The sequence below is a fragment of the Callorhinchus milii genome, unplaced genomic scaffold, assembly GCF_018977255.1.
Source record: "Callorhinchus milii isolate IMCB2004 unplaced genomic scaffold, IMCB_Cmil_1.0 Scaffold16, whole genome shotgun sequence".
Taxonomy (NCBI): Eukaryota; Metazoa; Chordata; class Chondrichthyes; order Chimaeriformes; family Callorhinchidae; genus Callorhinchus; species Callorhinchus milii.
Window position 1 is genome coordinate 1,542,208 of NW_024704757.1, and position 20,533 is coordinate 1,562,740.

General features: G+C 39.3%; 1 protein-coding gene across 1 annotated transcript; it reads right to left on the reverse strand.

The window, feature by feature from the left end:
- Positions 1 to 1,457: 1,457 nt before the first annotated feature.
- Positions 1,458 to 19,417, reverse strand: cops3 (COP9 signalosome subunit 3). Its single transcript, XM_007906440.2, has 12 exons — positions 19,269 to 19,417; positions 13,671 to 13,800; positions 12,135 to 12,247; positions 11,981 to 12,030; positions 11,437 to 11,529; positions 10,104 to 10,283; positions 7,959 to 8,099; positions 6,169 to 6,342; positions 5,354 to 5,440; positions 4,336 to 4,449; positions 2,897 to 2,977; positions 1,458 to 2,380 (listed from the first exon to the last, which is right to left on the reverse strand). The coding sequence occupies exons 1-12, from the start codon at positions 19,321 to 19,323 to the stop codon at positions 2,327 to 2,329; spliced, it is 1,272 nt and encodes a 423-aa protein (XP_007904631.1). The 5' UTR covers positions 19,324 to 19,417; the 3' UTR covers positions 1,458 to 2,326.
- Between the last annotated feature and the right edge of the window lie 1,116 nt (positions 19,418 to 20,533).

Consider the following 20,533-nt stretch of genomic DNA (forward strand, 5'->3'; position numbering starts at 1 on the left):
GTGGGGGTGGGGGGTGCGAAGAGAGGAGGGAAAAAGAGCTAGAAGTGGAATATTTTTCTCTTGAATTATACATTTGAGTACTATCTGGGATTGCATATAAAAAGGGAGCAAGTAGGAAAACAATTTAGTCAACTGGAATGCTATGTTTGAGTGAAGATGATCTTGGGATCCAGTGTATATTTACCTCATCAATTGCTCATGCAATGTACTGAATTTTCAAGGGCAGCATAAAATTCAGCACCGAACCCTTCCTTAGGGTGATTTTGGGTCACGTGTGTAAGATAGAGTATGTTAAGAATATATTTTAGATGGCTTTCTACTAAAAGAGAGAGTCATAGCGATGTATGCTCAGTTTACAAAGAAAGAATTTGTTCTTTTTAATAGTCCCTCATCACATCAAAATATCCCATCAAAAGTGTGTGTGGTCAATGTGGACTATTTGCTTGAAATGAAGAACCAGTCTGATATCTTTCCAGCAATGTTCATTTTACAGTATATTCTGTGGACCTCTTTGAGACGTCTCAACGATGTGATAAGGTGCTGTATTAAATAATGAGTTTCATGGCAGGCTTTGCAATTAACGGATCAATTGATACAGACACTGCCTAGTGTGAAGCTGAGCTACACAGATCAGATCACACCCTTGTCCAGCTAGGATCACCTTATTATCTATAATGATCCTATGCACGTTTACTGATAACAGCAACAGATTGTAAAAATAATGTAATTGTTCCCCTTACTCCCACATAACTGATCATGCTAATATAATAATTCTTGCATTTGATATAGCACCTTATGTCTGAGACGTCTCAAAGCACTTCACAGAATATACTGTGAAGTGAATTGGCTGTATATTTTGTGGGCAAAACGATCAACATGTAACCCTCTTCAGAGAGCTCCGAGTCTTCACTGTATGACCACAGGAATAATTTTTAAGAATCTTAACTGGCTGCCGTCTGCTTTAATTTTATTATTGAGAACTTAAGCATTCCCAAGTAGGATTTGAATGGATAAAATTAAGCAAGTCAATGAAAAGCATCAGGCATGTGACAGACAATCACACTGGTATGGTTGTTTAGACCAGCGTTTCTCAACAAGTTTGAGGACTGGTGTCAATCCAGCTCGTGGCAGGTCTACACTAGAGACTTCTTTAGACTAAGTGACCTGACCGACTCATTGAGTAACAGGGTGCAACATTTCAAGAAGAAACTGAGCCATTCCCTGGCATCAAAAAAGGATCAGAAACATTAGCATAAACAACATGAACACAACACATATTCACAGTAATAATATTAGGCTTGGTACTTTAGTCACTACCATGAAGCATTGATTCAAGAGATAGAACACAGAAAGTTTTCACTCATGCACAGGGACAGCTTCTTATGTATAACAGGACTTTAAGCTTCTATTGTTAAGGAGTGTATAACAGCCTTGGTAAACAAAAGAAAACAGATCCATTTTGCGTGGGTATCACTATTGAAACTTTAATTTAGTACAAAATTTATACTCAAGTAAATTTCAAGCTGAGTAATTAACTGAACACTGTTTGCGATTCTGAAATTAAAGTGAATTATTATAACCTAAAAAGCACACATCAGTATGTGACAATGCAGTTAATTACACATCTCAGGTACTGCTGGATCTTAGCAGTATATTAAAAAGTGACAGATCATTCAGTCACACAGTGCATTTACATGAAGAGGATAGGTTGATACATTTCTGGCTGCATTAATAATGTAAACATATCATGCTCACGTGTCCTGTCAGGGCTTATTCCAAATACTGTAGTTCTTAAAATTACTCCTGCAAGCATCATGCTCAAACAAAACATTCCATCGCAACTGCAAACTGAGTAAACCAGCTGTACACAGCTCTCATATATATTTCAATTCTGTTTAACCAATATTAAATATCCCACGAGCAACAACCAGTCTATAAACACATTCCTAATATGTACCTCTAGTTATTGTTGCAAAGTAATCCCCCAATGCTTCTCAACTATGTTCAGAAAAGAAAAAAAAACTAATGAAACAAAATGGAGAAACAAAGGTCAGTTTTATTTAACACAGCTGTGGTGTTAACCTTGAAACAATGATATATAAAACAGCGATATATTTATTCCTACCCAGATTCTTTTGCTAAGAAAACAGTTCTGAAAGCATTAATAATGGAGGGAATTCTCATCAAAACCAATGGTCAATTTTCTTTCTTGATGTTCATGCAACAGTGTGACTAAACCGTTCCCTCAGTTTCCTGCTTTTTCTCCAGCTGTGATCCAGATGCACTTTTTAAAATTGTTGTTGTTGCTTTCATACACCGTGTTTTTTTATGAATAGCTTGATGCCTTGCTTCCTACATCATCCTCTTGGGTGCCCATGCTCTGTAAAAGCAAAGTAACAAAAATAACATCCCACATTCATCTATACAGGTCTGTTGGGCTTTGTCTATGAACAGTCCCCAGTAACATAAGACACTTCCTACAGCCTCCATTTTATACAGTGAGGCTTCAAACAACCAGGTCATTATGAGGGTCGGGAGGACAAATATTTTTTTTTGAATATTTTATTCCATTAGCACACTTAAAAAAAAAATGCTGGTTCCAATAAAGCACCATTCAACACCAAGCACTTCTAGATTTGCGTCCGTAAAGGAAAGGCGATTCAAACGACAGTGTTCTGTCAGTCTGATTTGATTACTTAAAAGTCGAGAAAGTAATAGTTAGAATTAAATAAGCACAGAGCAGATAACGTGACACTCTTTTGGAGTCTGCAAAGTCCAGTGTCAACCACCGATAGTCAAATTTAATGCAATGCATCAAGCAGATCTACTCATCTTTCATATTATTATAAATAATTACAACTTAAACCTTGTCAAAAACCTACCACCAATTTCTTACCTTCTGTACAAATTGTGGATTGACAGTAATCTCCTGATCCATGGCTTTCAGCTTCTCATCTAGTTCTATACACTTCTGCATCTAAATAAAAAAAAGAAACACATTAGTCACAATCAATCTGCCAAATAGATAATGTCTTATTTCCATAATTCAGCAGTAAATCTTTGTTTTTCCAATTGTAACCTTTTGAAATAGGGTAAAACATTGGTAGTAAGAGAAGAGTCCTGTAGCGTATTGGTTAAGAGCACTCGCCTCGCAAGCGAAAGGACCCTGGTTCGATTGCCTGCCAGGGCAAAACATTAAGACAGGTTTCCTTTCAGCGCCTTTGTTTACCTAGCAGTAAGTAGAAACCTGAATTATAGTCAATTGGCAGATCCCTTTCTGAGTATAATAATCCCTCAAAAAAAAGTAATAATTTGGTCACTCAATCCATGACTGTTTGTGGGACACTGCTGTGCACAATTGGCTGCTGCATTTTGACCACAAAATATAGTCAATTCACTTTACAGCATATTCTGTGAAGCATTTTGAGACTTCTCAATGATGTGATAAAGCACTATATCAAATACAAGTATTATTATTATTATAATATTGCAGCTTCAAGATGCAGTGTTAAAGCAGGCAGAATATGGAGAATTCTGCTTTGGAACACAAGATCTCTGATCTTACACAGCTCCAATGTGATAAGTCTCAAAGTACTTCACAAAATATACTGAACATTATTCTTCATAAAGCGAACAGAAGACAGATACTTGCAAGGTCTTAACGTTCAACTGCAGCCAGAGTTGAATTCAGTTTTAAAAATATTAATGCTCTTGTTTACTAGCTGTGTCATAGTAGACTCTGGTAATAGAAATGGTTCATGGAATTCCTGTACTGATGACTCACAGTTGATTACCAGGAAACGTCAGCATATTTATTTGTGCCACACATGACCAATTTAATCTTCACCCACAAAAGTCGCAGTTATAAATAATAATAATCCTTGCATTTGACAAAGCACCTTATCACATCGTCAATATCTTAAAACACTTGACAGGATTTTACTGTGAAGTGTAGCGACTATTTGTAGGCGAACTGTACAAATAATGTGAGGGCTTTTCACAATTCCCCAAAAAAGGTATTTCTATTTTGAATTCTAAATCATTTAAAGTGACAAGTGATATTGAACAGAATAGTATGGAGCTATCAGCTACAATCTGCATCCCTGTTGTAGCACTGACCGGAACCCAAACAATAAGTCACACTCAGTCGATTCAGGACAATATAGATCCCAGAGCTTCCAATGCATCTTCTTAGATGGTCTTGCACATTAATGAACGAGTCTTCACCAATACAAGTGGAATATAATGGGATAAAGTGACAAGATTAAGCTATGAATTTTCCAAATGATTTTGATTGCAAAAGCAAAACCGAGCCATTGATGAATTATTCAGTACCTCGTGGTCAATGTTGAGAAGCATAGCCGGGTTATTGTATTTCTCTGGGTTGTCGTGGAAACTGACCATACCATCCTTCTGATTAATACTAGCATATATTTCTCCATCATCTATCTGGAAGAAAAAACAAAGACCAATTTTTGGTATAAATCAGTAAATGAAACACAAACATTGGATTGCATTGAATCACAATAGAACAAAATAAAATCACAATGTTGGTAACTTCAAATGAAAATATTTCTTACTAATTCGGGAAACAAATATCACCACCACACAATGTCACTGTATTTAACCTGATAATACTTGATCTTGTAAATTTAATGTATGATGTAGTAGGAAGCTATTTGGCCCTTTTTATATCAATGTTTGTTCCTCCAAATAAGCCATCCATCCTAATCCAAATCCCTGCTCCTTCTCCTATACCCTACAATACCTTTCCTATGCAAGTGCTTCTCCAATTATTAAAATGCCTCACTGTAACTGCTTAACAAGTCAGTTTCGCTAAAAGGCTCTAGATATTGATGATTATTTCATCTCCCACAATGCTTTCTCCAACAAACAGTGACTTGCACCCCACGTTTAATTGGATACCCGGCTGTTTAATAACACGTAACAAAGGTCTGAAATTCCAGCATTGTGCCTTAAAATTTGAGATCACACAGAAATGTGGAGGATTCTTTGATTCAGTCTCAAATATGGATACGAGTTATTTTTAAGCACTTCAGAAAACTAATTTCCAAATTCAGACCATATTTAATTTTCTACAAATTATCTAAGACTACATGGTCTTGTCTTGCACACTATGATGCAGTAAAATTTGGACCTCCAATATATGTATTTTTTAAAATGTAACATTTTGAAAGATTCTAATCAGTACGTAATACAGAATACCTATTTATCAAAGATACAACTACACAATACAGAACTGTTTATTGTGCTGAAACATGCACATTTTGTGTTCAAGGAACATTTCTATAGACTGCTTAAACTTCGATATGCCTTGGAAAGAACGCCTTACCATGTGAAGCACGTATTTCTCAGCTTCCTGAGCACCTGATAATTGTACTCTACTCGCCATGTCTTGTAATGACAATGTCAAAAACGTCTAAATGAGAAATCAGACAAGTCAACATAATCTTCTTTGCAAAAAAAAATTTAATTTGAAGAAAGAAACACAAATTCTGACATTGGGTACATGAATAATACATACATTTTTGAACTGCATAAAGTATAAATTACTTCTAATCAATTATATTTTGTAAGGTAATTCAAGTAGTTTGCTTTTATATGAAAGGAATTATGTAAATATAAATTATTATTAATAATTGTTATTAAGGCTGCAACATTAAAATCTATGGAGCTGTCTCAGCCACTAACATAGACAGAGATTTTAAAAAATTTTATGCACTATTAAAATAAATTAGCAGTGTGGGCTTTTGAGGGAATCCTAAACTGAACGGATTTTCTAATTGCGGTGAAGCACGCAGGGAAAGAGTATTTGAATCAAGTCGTCCAGAAGATCAATCGTCATAAATAATAATAATCCTTGTGTTTGATATAGCGCCGTTTCACATAGTTGAGACATCTCAAAGCGCTTCACAGGTTACATCGTAAAGCGGATTAACTGTATTTTGTGGGCGAAAGTAACGTTTTTAAATTCATTAAAGAAAGGTTTTTTTAATTCTATTGAAACGAGGTATTATGCTAATCCTGAAGTAACCATTCAACGAGTTTAAAAGAATGTCTGATAGTCACGCTTACTTGCTTCTCACCCACACACACATCCCCCCGGCAACGTTTTATACAGTTTCATGCAGGTATAATGCTGCTTACCTTTGTTAACCTTTGAATGTTCTTTTTATAAAGAGAAGACAAGCACTGCTTAACAAGTCCCAAATTGTTATCTCTTGTGAAGGTTTCATTGTGTTTGTTCACCACACTTCGAAGTTCTGTTGGGTTATTTGTTGCATATACTTGAGCTAATTCATGGTAGGCATTACTAAGAGGCTGTTAAGAGACAGACAATATAAGATTTAGCTTACCTCAGCAAAGCAGCAGCCAAAAAAAAACTTCATTACCACTAAAGTTGGCTTTATTGCATATCTAATTCATTGCGTGTGAATATTTTAACAGAATATGCTTTGCTCGTTCACAGTACGCTACACATTGCAGATATCCAATTAGAACCTTTTTTAATTAAAAAAGCAAAGAACAAAAGCTCAGAATACAGAATATAGTTACACAATATGCGCAGATATGTTTCATTGCTAATTTCATGCTGTTCCTCTGCTATCATTTAAACTTCCCAACTAGGCCTTGACCAATGGTTGAAGATGCAATTGTAAAGAGCACAGCTGACAATAAGCTCCCACCAAGGTTCATCCTAGAGAGAATGGACTGAGCTTCAGAGCAAGCCAGAGTGTAAATGTGGTTCAGCTATATTCCCAGAAATAATGGAAAACCTCTCCAAAAGGACACTTCATAGCCATATTACCCCTACAGAGATCCCAAATAGTAGTAGGCTGGATTTCACAAAATGCAATTTGTTTTTGAACATTTAGATGTAATATCTCTCAGTGGAGTTAGCCACTGTGAAGAGAAATGCAAGGAGCAAACCTTGGTACCTGCGGTGGACAGCTGGGGCTTCCTTCACACAGATTACCAACGTTAACGTGGGAAATGAGTGGGAGACCAGGAGATTCTAACATATTAAACAAGAGAACTATGAAGGAAAGTGATTTTCAAGTTGGAATACATTTGTAGAATTTTTGAAATGGTAACTTTGTGGATTTTACCGCTGTAGGCACCATCTCCCAGCCACTCTTTCCTCAGCACTACTATCACTGTCAGCCATACTGCTGTTCAACAGATTACATCATATGTCAGTCCAGATCTGAACTAAATCAGTCCAAGGGACAGCAGGAGAAGAGCACAACTATTAGAATGAACATTATTCTGAAATTGACATTACAATTTTAATAAGCCAACCACACACTGTCAAAGTAACAACCAATTGGCATTGCCAGACACTTTGGGAATTCATTTTAGTATTTTAAAGAGAACAGGCCCAGCTATCCAAGAAACACTTTGCTTAAGTATGGCACCTGATCTTTGTACAGTTTAAACCTTATCAATGTATTTACCAGCATGTGCTTATTCCTATCATTATTAAAAATAAACCTTAATACCTCAGATTAGTATTAATAGTATTATTAGCCGATTCTGAGCAGGAATCACTTTTTATGTTGACAAATTTGAAACTGATGTTCAGAGAAAGACAAATCAAAACAATATGCATTTATTTTCTAATGAATGAAAAGCAACAATTAACATTGCTCAATATTGTTCGAAAACTAGGACGAGTGAGGAGTTACATATTAAAACTCCAGGGCTCACAGGCTCCAGATGGCTGAAAGAAAGGAAACGCTCATGCAATTCACTTCTACCACTGGAAATAAACCGGAGGTCACCAGCACAGTCATTTTACCATGCATCAATACCAGACAAACTTTCCTTCCAACACTTTATCTTGACAAGGACACGATCTGTCCCACAATATTTTCCAAAGTAGCACGGCTGAAAATTCACACCCCCAAAGTTGAAATATTCAGTCAAATTCTCACCTTGATGAATCTTCCCACTATCTGCGATGTATACTTAGGCAACTGCTGAACTTTTCCATGCAGAATCAAGGAGACAAGAATATACTTTTTATAAGACTCCAACATAATGTGACTGACTGCCATGGCTGGAGTTGTTATAGCCTGAAATATAAAGGTACTTCTAGTTGTGAATGAGGAACCTAAAAAATTGCTTTGGTTATTTGTTAGCTAAAACAACAGAAATCGGAATGAAATAATTAGATACAAAACACACACACACACACAGCTAACCCTTTCTCTTCCCTTTTGCAACAAAGATCTGGCTGCACTGGAGTGCTTGACTACAGTAGTCCTGTAGCTCAGTGGTTAGAGCACTCGCTTTGCAAGCGAGAGACCTGAGTTCAATTCCAGGCAGAGGGCGAAACCTTGGGCAAGTTTCCTTACTCCACACAGAGCCTAATAATAATCCCTCCAAAACCAAAACAATAATAAATTGGTCATTTTCAATCTACGACTGTTTGTGGGACATTGCTGTGCGCAATTGGCTGCCGTGTTCGCCCACAAATATAGTCAATTCACTTTACAGTGTGTTCTGTGAAGCACTTTGGGACGTCCTCCCGATGTGAAAAGCGCTATATCAAATGCAACGATTATTATTATTATTATTACAGTAAACCTCACACAAGTTGTATCAGTTGGGACCATACATTTATACAATAAATAATCCTTGCATTTGATATAGCGCTTTTCACATCTTCTAGATGTCTCAAAGCGCTTCATAGAATATACTGTAAAGTGAATTGACTGTATATTTGTGGGTGAAACACGACAGCCAATTGCGCACAGCAGTGTCCCATAAACAGACGTGGATTGAAGGGACCAATTTTATTATTGTTTTTCTTGAGGATTATTATCAAACGTGTGGAGTAAGGAAACTTGCCCAAGGTTTTGCCATGCCGGGAATCAAACTTAGATCTCTCACTTGCAAGGCAAATGTTCTAACCAAGCTATATTTGAGCTATATTTAATACGACTTATGCAAAGTATGAAGGTGTGTATGTGTGAATCTCTGTTTTGAGTTTGGCACGGGAAACAAGGTTTTGACTGGCAGTCGATAAATTCAGTAACGGTAAGTGCGGTAGCAGGTTAAGAGTTACACAATTGTTAATACGACTAGTGGCGATAAACTTAAGTGGATTTCACAGGTAATTCCTGGGCAGATCTACCAAGGGGGCAAAATGCCAGGCAAGTTTCCTTACTCCACACACTCCTAGCAATAAGTAGGAACCCGGTTATTTGTCGATTGGCGGATTGCTTTCCGGGGGTAATAACCCCTCCAAAAATATGTATAAACAAAATAATTTGGTCACTCAAACCACGACTGTTTGCGCAATTGGCTGCTACGTTTCACCCACAAAATACAGTCACTACAGTTTACCATACATTTTGTGAAGTGATTTGAGACGTGATAAGTGCTATATTAAATACAAGGATTATTAATATTATTATGTACGACTTAGGCGATTATATGATTAATACAGATCAGACTTATGCAAGGTATATATTAGTGAAAGTTAACATTTCCATTTCTCACATCTTCATTCTCATAATTTCATTCAGAAATAATTGTTTTTCTTAATGCTTTTAATACAAGTGTTTAAACTCAGCCAATAATTAAACATTGCATTTCTTAGATTTGTAACATAATAGACAATAAGTTCCTCCCAACCTATAAAAACAAAATCAGCTTTCTATATTTATTATTATTTGTGCTAGAAACTTTATATTGCATATATCCAGAGAAAGATTAATACTCTTGGAGGAAAAAAATAAACCCTCTGGTTATCTGGAATTTGGACCAAGCTGGACTGGTCTTATTCACTCACTGTCTTCTGTTGGGGGAGTTCAAACAATTACAATACGAGTACCTGCGTTTTTCGGCCCTGAAAAATGCCAGCAAAAGCCAGTAAATGCTTTGTAATTACACTTAGCTGGACCAGATCTCTGCCCCATTGCTCCGTCTCGCCATGGGTTTAGTGTATTGTACTAAATTTGTGATTTCCACCAATTGAAGGTTTGTTTTCCATTTCTAATCTTAAAAGCATTGAAATAATTTCAGTAGCAACTAAATCATATTATTGACATTTTCAAATGTATTCATTTTACCTGTTCATAGAAATACAGTGCCCGCTCAAAATTCTTCAGTCCTGTGTAGATCATACCACCATAATAGTAATAACATAGAAAGTGCTTGGCATCATAGGCTCCATTTTCTTTACAAATATCTGTCATATCCACCTCCAAATAAGGAATAGCAGGTTTGAAGCATTTTGCAAGCAGGCAAAGCTACAAAAAGGGAAATAAATAGTTGTTTAACTATTGTTGAGACATTAAGTTTTCAAATATTACTGCAAAATACTTCAAGTTAACACACCATTTTTTGTCACCAATTTAGTCACGTCACCAGTAGGTTCGTCAATACAACAATAAAGGGGTGAAAAAAGCAGTGTCTTATATGATAGTATAAAAGGGACATGGGAGCAGCAGCACCAAGTTCTGGCCACTTATCAAATGATACTGGACTGAAACAGAAGTGGACTTAAAGATACCACCGGCATAGATATTGAACAGCACCGCTAAAGTGTTCTCTGCTCTGATGAAGGTGCCACTGGACTCACCAGCAGAGAGAGTATGCTGCACCATCTTTAACAGGCATCTGATGTATTCCAGTGCTGGGGCAACAGCTGGTGATGGCTATGGAAGAAGCATTGATTAAAATGTTTTGGAGAATGGGCAAGTTCAAGAAAGCCTCAAACTCTGACTTAAAACTTGTTTGTTTTTAAAATGATATGGATCTGATTGATTTCTATTCTTCTGGGCGGCATGAATTGGATATACATGAGAAAAGCAATATAATCTCCTCCATTTTATAGTTTGAAAGGCAACAATCTTTTAAATCCTGCAAATAGTTCTGAAACTAAACAGAGCTGGTAATAATAAGCAACAAACAGTGAAGTTTGTTTTCAGTTTATCACTTTGTATAAAATAATGGCCTGATCAGTGCAGACTGAGTTCTGAGTCACAGAGTTTAGTGAGCAATAGCATGTGTGGGAACTGCGGGAACATGCACAGTTGACAAGCGAAGTTTTCTGAGACATCTCATGTTGATGATAAATCGGTTTATGTCAATTCAGCTTGCTTCTATAGTTCTGCTAGTTATTCCTCTCATTCAGCCTTAATCAATTATGTAAGGAGTCACCATGCAATGCATATGGAGAAATTATAGCACCTTCATCTACATGTATGTGTGAAGAAAGAACTACAACTATTGTTGCATCCCTGAGATGTGATGCAACAAAACTGAGCCAATTCAATCTGAGAGCAATAAAAATACCACAATTACTCTAATAATTGCAAGCACCATAAAACAAGGCTATTTGCATTGGTACATCAGAATGCTAATCGCAGACTACCTTCACATAAAAAAAGATCGTCTTACCTGGCAGAGGTCAGCGTGAACTGAGGTAAGTTGGTTTGTATTCATCTGCATCTTGTCTATGGCCTGTTTAAGGATGCTAATGCCTCGCAGTGGCTTTCATAAAACATAGGAAATAAACGGGTAAAGAAAGATTAACTTCTTCCTCTGTTTTTCCTAAATAAATCAAACATGCTACTACAAACTCCACACAACACCTGAGCAATTCAGGTAGAGGCAGAGGATATGACCACCAGTTCTATCTCTAAACTACAAATTACTACGGGCCTAAGAAAAAGAGTGTGTGTGACATTAACATTCGCAAAAAATTGTAGCAAAATATTATGAAATTAAAAAATATTAAATGCAATACAACTATTAAACGTAAGAACATTTCAATGTAAATACTGTAAGCATGAAAATGTATTTTTTTTAAAAATGTAAACGTTCATTGTAACAGTCTAAATACTTGCTGTAGATTTTGAAAGATTCAATACTACTTTTTTAAAACATGCATCACATGCAGTTTCACAACACTTTTTAAAACAAAACTTCAGAAATGTTTTACCTGTTTTCTTTCTACTAGAGCATTTGTCAACTGATGGCAAAGACCCGCAACTGGAAAAGGGCAAAAGAAAATAAATGAGATGTATTTCCTAAAAGCAGAGCAATTTGTCGAGAAATTATCTTTCCACATAAAGTGCTACAGAAGAGATACTTACAGGTGTCTGTTGCATATCTGATGTGTTCACCATTGCAGGTGCTAATAAAGAGTTGAACCTGGGAGAATAGAGTTTCAAAATCTGGGATACTGGGCATAGAAAATTTCACATACCTGCACAAAGAGAGATTCGGGATAGAGTTAAAAAGATTATACAATGCTTCATTTAGTTTTTCACTGAATTCCACAAAGCTTGAAATCCATGAACGATTCACACATTTATAGCCTCATCCACTTGCCAAATGTGTTCAGTAAAATTGCAAGCAAGTCAAATTGTGACAAGATCCTCACTCACAAATAGCTACACATAAATCAGATGCAGAGGCAGCAATGTCAGAACAGAATGTGGGTGGACTTTTATTTGATGAAACACTTTCTCCCCAAGTATTTTGAAGCTTTTCTAAAGATACTCATCCTGACTGTTCCAGGCGAATTACTGAGGACAGCTCTTTGTAATTGACATATTTGTGGGAACATGTAGTGTGGGCCTACTCAACTGATGAAACAGTACAAGTTGCAACACAGTGTTGCCAGGAATCACGTTATTGATCCTTTGATCACATGATGCTGAAACAGCCTAGAATACCTTCCTCTTATACAGTCACCTACAGACACAGCCTACAGTCACCCCCCCCCTCCCTGGTTTCAAGCTCCACCACCATCAAGCGCTCTGGGAATCTACCCTGCGTGAGGGGCGCTAATGATTTATGTGCAAGTTATGAATTCCAAGTCCCGAGGTGGGGCTTGAACCCACAATCTTCTGACTTGGAGATGAGAAAGCTACCAACGGAGCCAGAGTGACACACAATGATTCACCCCAATGGTATGATGAAATAATTATTTCTGTATCTCCTGCACAGAACATCAGCTCACATACAGGAAAATAGTTCCAAGGCACATTGAAGCGATGCATTAATTATGGCTTTTATAATAGGTCTCTACCTCATCTTTTAACCCTATTTATTACATGTTTCAGTGAATAATAATGACCCTTATCTTACAAAGTTACAAACTAGGAAAACAATAAAAACACCCTTAGCACACAAAGTATTTGGAACCATTTACAAAGCAGAAGAAGGCTATTCAGCCCATCATTCTGGACTGGCTAAAATGTGCTCGATTCTTTCTGAAAACTTAATTGGACGTTACAAAAGAAATAGATATAATCATTGCTCCGCAAGTCATTGCGAGGACAGGTTATTGGGTCTTGGAAGACACAATGGGTTGACATGAAGGTGATGTTTCTCTAATAGCGAGGCATTGCCAATGAAAGAAGTGACAAGATTATTTAGGTACTAACTGTACACATAATCACTACTTTATATTAAGAAAACAATTTCCGTCTGTCTTCTGTTAGGTTCAGATATTCAGAAAGTCACAGTGTTGCTCTGTGCACAATAATCTATTCAATATGGTTACAAGCATCCTGATCTCAAAATTCAATTTGATATGCATTGCAGCTGCAATGCAATGGGCAGCATCCAAATATATTACACAAAATGAATTCCTGACTATGTCAGAACAGTTGAATACTTACAGCACAGCCAAGACTCCCAAAGAGTGCTCCTGCACATCCAAGGCACCCAGCACAGTATCCAGATGGGAGAGGTTTTTAGCCAGCAACTCTCCACTCTTGTTAATAAGGTCACACAGCTGAGTCATTTGACCTAACAAAAAAGCATAATGAACTACATGTTAAATATACTTCTAATGTCTGATTCAACTACTAATTTCAAGAGTCTATTGAGATTGCTGCTCTCCCTAAAATGCTTCTTTGAAATGAAAGGTCTAATGAAAATAAAATCAATAAGCTGTCTGAGAAAGAGCCAAATAACATTTTGACAAAACTTATCACGGTGTAATGCCTACACAAGGAGGAAGATTTATGTGTAGGCCACAGATCATACTTACGTTCAAGGTTGCTGCAAAGCTGATTCAATTACAAGTTGTGATATAATTATAATAGAGTAATAATAATCTTTGCATTTGATATATATCTTTCACATTGGGAGGACGTCTCAAAGGATTTACTGTAAAAATCTAGTGACTTATATATTTTGAAGAAAACAATGGTAGTGACAATCTACCCTGCCACCTCCAAAGACAGAATAAAGACCCAACTCAGTACATGCTGTTAGAACAAATGACCTAAATATAGAATGGCTGGGCCTCATCCAACTTTGAAGTCAATTTCAACAAATTAGATGAAAAGGAATAGAATCATGGGAAGCACTGTGAGGAAACAGTTCTGCAATGCTTGGTTAAAGATTCTGGCACAACAACTTCCCCATATATATTGTGGTTCATTTCTACAGCTCTAGATTTCAAATTTAAACTCTGCATGTTCGCACACTTTAGGACTGACACTTGGATTTCAGTAAAAATCTGTTTGGCAGAACCGCTCTGGTGGGCATTGTTACCATCCAGCACACGGTGCAGTGCCAACCCTAAGAGTATTTAATTGCTATTTTATTGGCTTTGTTTGCCTTCATTTCTTCTGTTTGGATGTCACTCACATTTGATTTGGTTCCTTATTTATCTCATCCTCCTGACATGAAAGGCTCTCTATAAATGTAATTTTGTTGTTGTATCTCAATTTTTGCTCCTACCTACTTTCAGTGGCTTTATTCTATTTAATTGTTTTTAATTCTGTTGATTTCAACTTCCTACCACCCCAACAGGTAGAGTGTCAATTCTGTGCTAACAGGCAGATGCCTTAACAAGTATTAAATTGTGTTAATACCTGTAATCATCAATAGATCATAATGGAGGGAGTGGACCTTCCACCATTAAATATATAATAATACTTGCATTTGGTATAGTGCCTTATCACATCATTGAGACATCTCAAAACACTTCACAGAATATACTGTAAAGTGGCTTGACTGGATATTTTGTGGGTGAAACACGGCAGCAAATTGAGCACAGCAGTGTCCCACAAACAGTCATGGATTGAGTGACCAATGTATTACTATCATCAAGAGATGTGGTATCTTGCCTATAGGAATTTCAAATCCACCACAAAATAACAATAATTCTTACATTTGATTTAGCGCCTTTCATGTCAAGAGGCTGTCCCAAAGCGCATCACAGGATATACTGTAAAGTGGAGTGAATGCAGCAGCCAATTTGCATACAGCAATGTCCCACAATCAGCCATGAATGAATGACTAATTTTACTTGTCGGGAATGCTGCCCAGGACAAGGAAGAAACTCCCTTCTATTTTCGAATAGTGCCATGGGATCTTTAACGCCCACTTGAACAAGCAGGTGGTTTAACACTAAATTAAATTCATGATACAGAACATAGGAACAGGTAAAGGCCATTGAAAACACATTCACTTTAGGTGATGAGAAAGAATAAACTTCCCCTCTTCCAGGAAAGAGATGCAAAACCAAACCTAAAATAATAGTGGGAGGAAGAGTTAACACCTTCCACCAAGATAGATAGCTAACCAAGGTAGTCAGGAGAATTTAAGAAACAGGTCCTAGCAAAGAAAACAATACACAAGACAAAGGTCTATATGTGAGAGGACGTCAATTAATAAGAAAATTATAGCATTTAATACACAAGAAAAACTATAATGAGATAATATTATGTGTTGGGACAACTCATGAATTCTGGGGATAAACACTAAAACAAACTCCTCAAAGAAGAGAAAAAGTTCCAGTTGCAAAGCACCAGATACAAGCAACAACAACAACTTACATAGCAACGTAAAATAAACAAACAAAACTTGGAAGTTGTCTTAGGACTGCAGGCATTAGCAGCAACTAACTGCAAGAGAAGATGACGAAAAGAAAACTATGAAATCTGATATTAAAATATAAACACTGAAACTCCAACACTATGTTATACCAAATATTAGCTAGACTATACAATAGCAAAATATTAGGTTTCCAGCACTCAGCCATACAAACCAGAAAATCATAAATTAAATAAACCTTTAATTTTCTACAGCGCTGAAAGATCTTCTCAGGGAATTGTCAAGTAAAGTGACTGTATATTTCTAGGCTGAGGCATCACAACTGGCTTCCGTACATCTGAGCAGTAGAAGGGGAAAAAATAGCCATTCCTGATTATTATCCAGTGACCACTGCCAATGGTTGTTTATGGGACCTTGCTGGTACCTGCTGTATTTGCCGACAAAAACATTCACCACCTTCGGCAATACTTACTTGAAGCACTTTGAGATGTTTTAACGTGATAACGTGCAATAAAATTACAAGTATTTTCGTTCACATGACTTACTAGATTTATGTTCGACAGTTGCACATTGGCCGGACAGCCTTCAATCACTCTGCCCCCAACCTCTGGAATTCCATCCCCCAGTCACTCTGCCTCACCCCCTCCTTAACCTCCTTCAAGACCCTCCTCTTCGACCATGCCATCGGCCACCCCCCTTCCCCTCCCTTCTCCCCCCCTGACCCCAGCTCAGATCTGAAATTCTGTACTCTGTCCAGCACCTTGGGATGTCCTCCCAACGTGAAAGGCGCTATACAAATGTAATCTTGTTGTTGTTGCACATTCTTCCCATTAATAACATAATAATCCTTACATTCAATATAGCGTTTTACACATTGGGAGGATATCTCAAAGTGCTTCACAGGATTTTACTACAAAATATAGTGACTATGCATTTTTATAGCTATCACGGCAGCCAATTTGCACACAGCAGTTTCCCACAAACAGACATGAAGTGATGACTATTTTTATCTGAAGGATTATTGGCCAGGACACAGGAAGAAACTCCCTTCTCTCTTCAAATAATGCTATGGGATCTTAAGCATCCACTTGAACAGGCAGATGGGATCCCAGTTCAACATCTCATCTGAAGGGCAGCACCTGGGACAATGCAGCGGATACACAGCACTGCATTGGAATGTCAGTCTGGTTTATGAGAGTTCAAAGCCCTAATGTGGAGCAAGACCCCACAGCTTTTTGACACAGAAGCGAGAGTGCTACTAACCGAGCCGGACTGACAAGAAGTGAAATACTAAACAAGATCACATCTATCCCTTTGTCATTGTTGTGGCATACTGCCGTTGTAATTAGTAAAATAAGAGGTTTCAGTATTTCAAACAATTTCTTTCCAAACAGCTCAGTTTGAATGTGTTGCAAGACTAACAATTTCATGGTTTGGATAACATGCCTTCTTTGTTCTACAATTTTTTTTACATTCATATCCTCCACCTTTTTAGGTTTCCTGAAACCTTACCAATCTTCAGCAAGAGCATTTCAACAGGACATCTGCTGCCACCCCATGAATACTACTCTGCAAGTGAGCTAGAAGTACATTTCCGCCCCAGTGGGGAGAAATTCAATTTTATTGTCTAACTCTTTCCTGATGAGACACTCTGAATAAGAATTCACCTTGGGAAGAAGCACAGAATCCCTGTACAAATAAATAATTTTTCAAATAAATAGTCATTCACTTCATAGCTGTTCATGAGATTCTAGTGCATGCTAAGTTGCTACAGCATTTGTCTACAAATTCAGTCACTATATTTCACAGAAACGTCATAAAGTGCTTTCAGACGTTCTGATTCAGTTCAGCTCCAAGGAGACCCCACTTTAGGAAGAGAGTCCCAGAAGACAGGGATAAAGTGATAAAAACTCATCTGTTAATGATGAGGGAGAATGAGCAAGGGGCATGAAGCAAGTCAGAGTTGGCAGAGCAGAGGGTGTAGCTAGGGGAATAGGATGGGAAAGGTAGGGTGGGATAAGGCATGGAGGCATTTGAAGGCAATTATAAAGCTCTAAAAGTTGACCTGCTAAATACGAAGCCAGTGGAGCCAAGCTAGGATAAGGGAGATGGACTCATAGTGCCTAGCGTGGGAAAGGGTGCAGACTATGGTGTTCTGGAATGGTCTGGAGCTTGTAGAAGGTGCAGCAAGGGAGGAGAGAGTAGGATATTGGAATAATTGACCCTGAAGGTGACAACGGCATTGATGAGGGTGCAGCAGTAAAAGGCAAGAGGGGTGGGTGAGGTAGTGGCCTAGATGGGCAATGCTGCAGAGAAACTTGGGCGAAGAGGTTACAGTAATCCATAAAACAAAACAGTCACGTCATAATAAATATGTGAAAAGATTGACATTATTGGGATGGNAAAAAAGCAGTAAGGATTTGTAAAATTCTGTTTTGACAGAAAGCATCTCCTTAGCTCAACAACAATTAGCACTCACATAGCGCCTTTTATGTAGGCAAGTATCTCAAAGGGCTTCGCAGCTATGTGGTTTTAGCTGGTCGAACTCCAGCAGTAACCCCCAACACACACTCTGGGGTCCCCAAGCCTTGGCTCTTGCCAACCTGCGCCTAATAATTTCCAGAATTTGGTAATAGAGTTTGCTCCGGGGGAGTGGGCATTCCGTTCCAACAATTTATCTCTGGATGTGTAGGTGGGATGCATGGAGTTTTCAGTTTGGGTTGGGATACTCTTGAGGGTGGTGCTAGGTTTCCGCATGTGTCATGCGAAGGTAAGAGTCAAAGAGGGAAGGTTTTTAAGATGGGTTACAAGAGACAAGTTAATGAGGAATATGAATTAGGGGCAGAGACGAAAGAGCCCGAAGTCTCTCTGTGCGAGCTGGAGGCGAGCGGTGTCCTGCCCTCCCCTGCCCCCCCCTGCCCTGTGTGAAGCCCTCTGCAGGTCTAGGCCCGACAGACAACAACCGACCAGTGGCACTCAGCTGGCACCGGAAGTGCCGGGGGCGGGGCGATAGCTGAGCGACAGCGACACCAGCCAATGGGCGGCCGCGGAGGGAGAGGACCGGCGTCGATCATGGCTGCTTGTCCAATGGGCGCGAGGCGGAGGCGGGCGCTTCCGGTGTCATGGAGCACAACCGGGAGATGGGGGGGGGTGAAGCTGAGATACAGGGCCGTGATACACAGGGAACCGGGGGGGGGAAGAAATAGCCGGCGCTGCTCGCGGGCTGCTGGCCGGGGAGGGAGCAGAGCGCGGCAGGCGGGGGGCAGCAGGGGAATGGCGCTGCATGGAGTGGAGGGGGAAGAGAGCCGTAGTTCAGAGCCTTGAGCCGGTCGAGTAACGGCTGGAGAGGCGGCGCGAGCCTGAGCCCCGGGCGAGTGTTGTTAATCGCCGTCACTGTCCCTCCCCCCCACCCCCGGGCCCTCACTTACCTTGAGACGAGAGCTGCCGCACGCTGTTGACGAACTGCTCCAAGGCGGACGCCATTTCTCACACCGCCTCGCTGCTGCTCTTCATTCAAACGCTGTGACACAGCAGCGCCGAGCGGCTCGCGCCCTCCCCCCGCCTCCCCGTCACACCGCGCGCCGCCAGCTCTCGCGAGCTCCGGCCCGCCGCGCGCAGCCTGGCTCCTTAAAGCGGTAACACACACACACACACACCAATGTGGGACCCACCACCACCCTCCTCCATACACCGCACACAATACCCCCATCAGCCATCACCACAGTTATTCTACGTTAATAACAAATAATAATCCTTGCAGTTAATACAGCGCTTCATGTCGTTGAGACGTCTCAAAGTGCCACAGAATATACTGTGAAGTGCAGTGACTGTGTATTTTGTGGGCGAAAGGCGGCAGGCAGTTTGCGCACAGCAATAATCATTGCATTGGATAATTAATAATCAAAGCGCTGTATTTTGTGGACAAAATGTCCCACAAACAACTGTGGAGTGAGTGACCAATATTATTTGGAGGATTCTTAGCCAAGACACTGGGAGCAACTCCCTTCTCTTTTTGAATAGTGCCATTGGGATCTTTAACATTCACTTGAATAGGCAAATGGACCACCGTTTAATGTCTCATCTTTTGGACGGCGCTGCCAACAATGCAACACACCCCCAGCACCACATTAGAGTGGCAGTGTCTGATTCCAAGTCCCAGTGTGGGGCTCGAACCACAACCTTCTGACTAAGACAAGAGGGTGCGCCCACTGTGCCAAACACAGTTTAAGTCATCAGTGATTCATCTCAAGACCTTCCTCTTTTACCCAATTGAGGAAAGTGAGTCAACATTTCAGGTCCACGACCCTTCATTAGATCAGGTCCCAGTGTGGGGGACCTTTTTTCTTTTCAGATTTCCAGCATCTGCAGTATTGTGCATTTTGGAGAGAAAAGGCGTGCGTGGGACCCAGATGATATGGTACTGGTCAGTGAAAAGGGAGAGGGGGAAGGTGAGCTGTTATGGTCTGAAATTATTGAAATCAATATTGAGGCCAGAGGGCTGTAAGGTCCCTAGCAGATAAATTAGGTGCTACTCCTCGCGCTTGTATTATGGTTCATTAGAACAGCTTAGGAGACCGGGGATGGAGTGGCCAGAGTGCGAGTGGGAGGGAGAGTTGAAGTGGCAGGAAACCGGAAAGCTCAGGGTTGTGCTTGCGGACAGAACAGAGGTGTTTGGCAAATTGGTCTCCCAATC

Bases quoted from the DNA above. Each gene is read 5' to 3' on its own strand.
- cops3 (XM_007906440.2), bottom strand. From the start codon at position 19,323: ATGGCGTCCGCCTTGGAGCAGTTCGTCAACAGCGTGCGGCAGCTCTCG. The intron at 11,530-11,980 runs GTAAAACATTTC...GTTTTATGAAAG, and splicing joins CTCTAGTAGAAAGAAAACAG to CCACTGCGAGGCATTAGCAT. The intron at 6,343-7,958 runs GTGAGAATTTGA...GTCTCTTAACAG, and splicing joins TAGTGGGAAGATTCATCAAG to CCTCTTAGTAATGCCTACCA.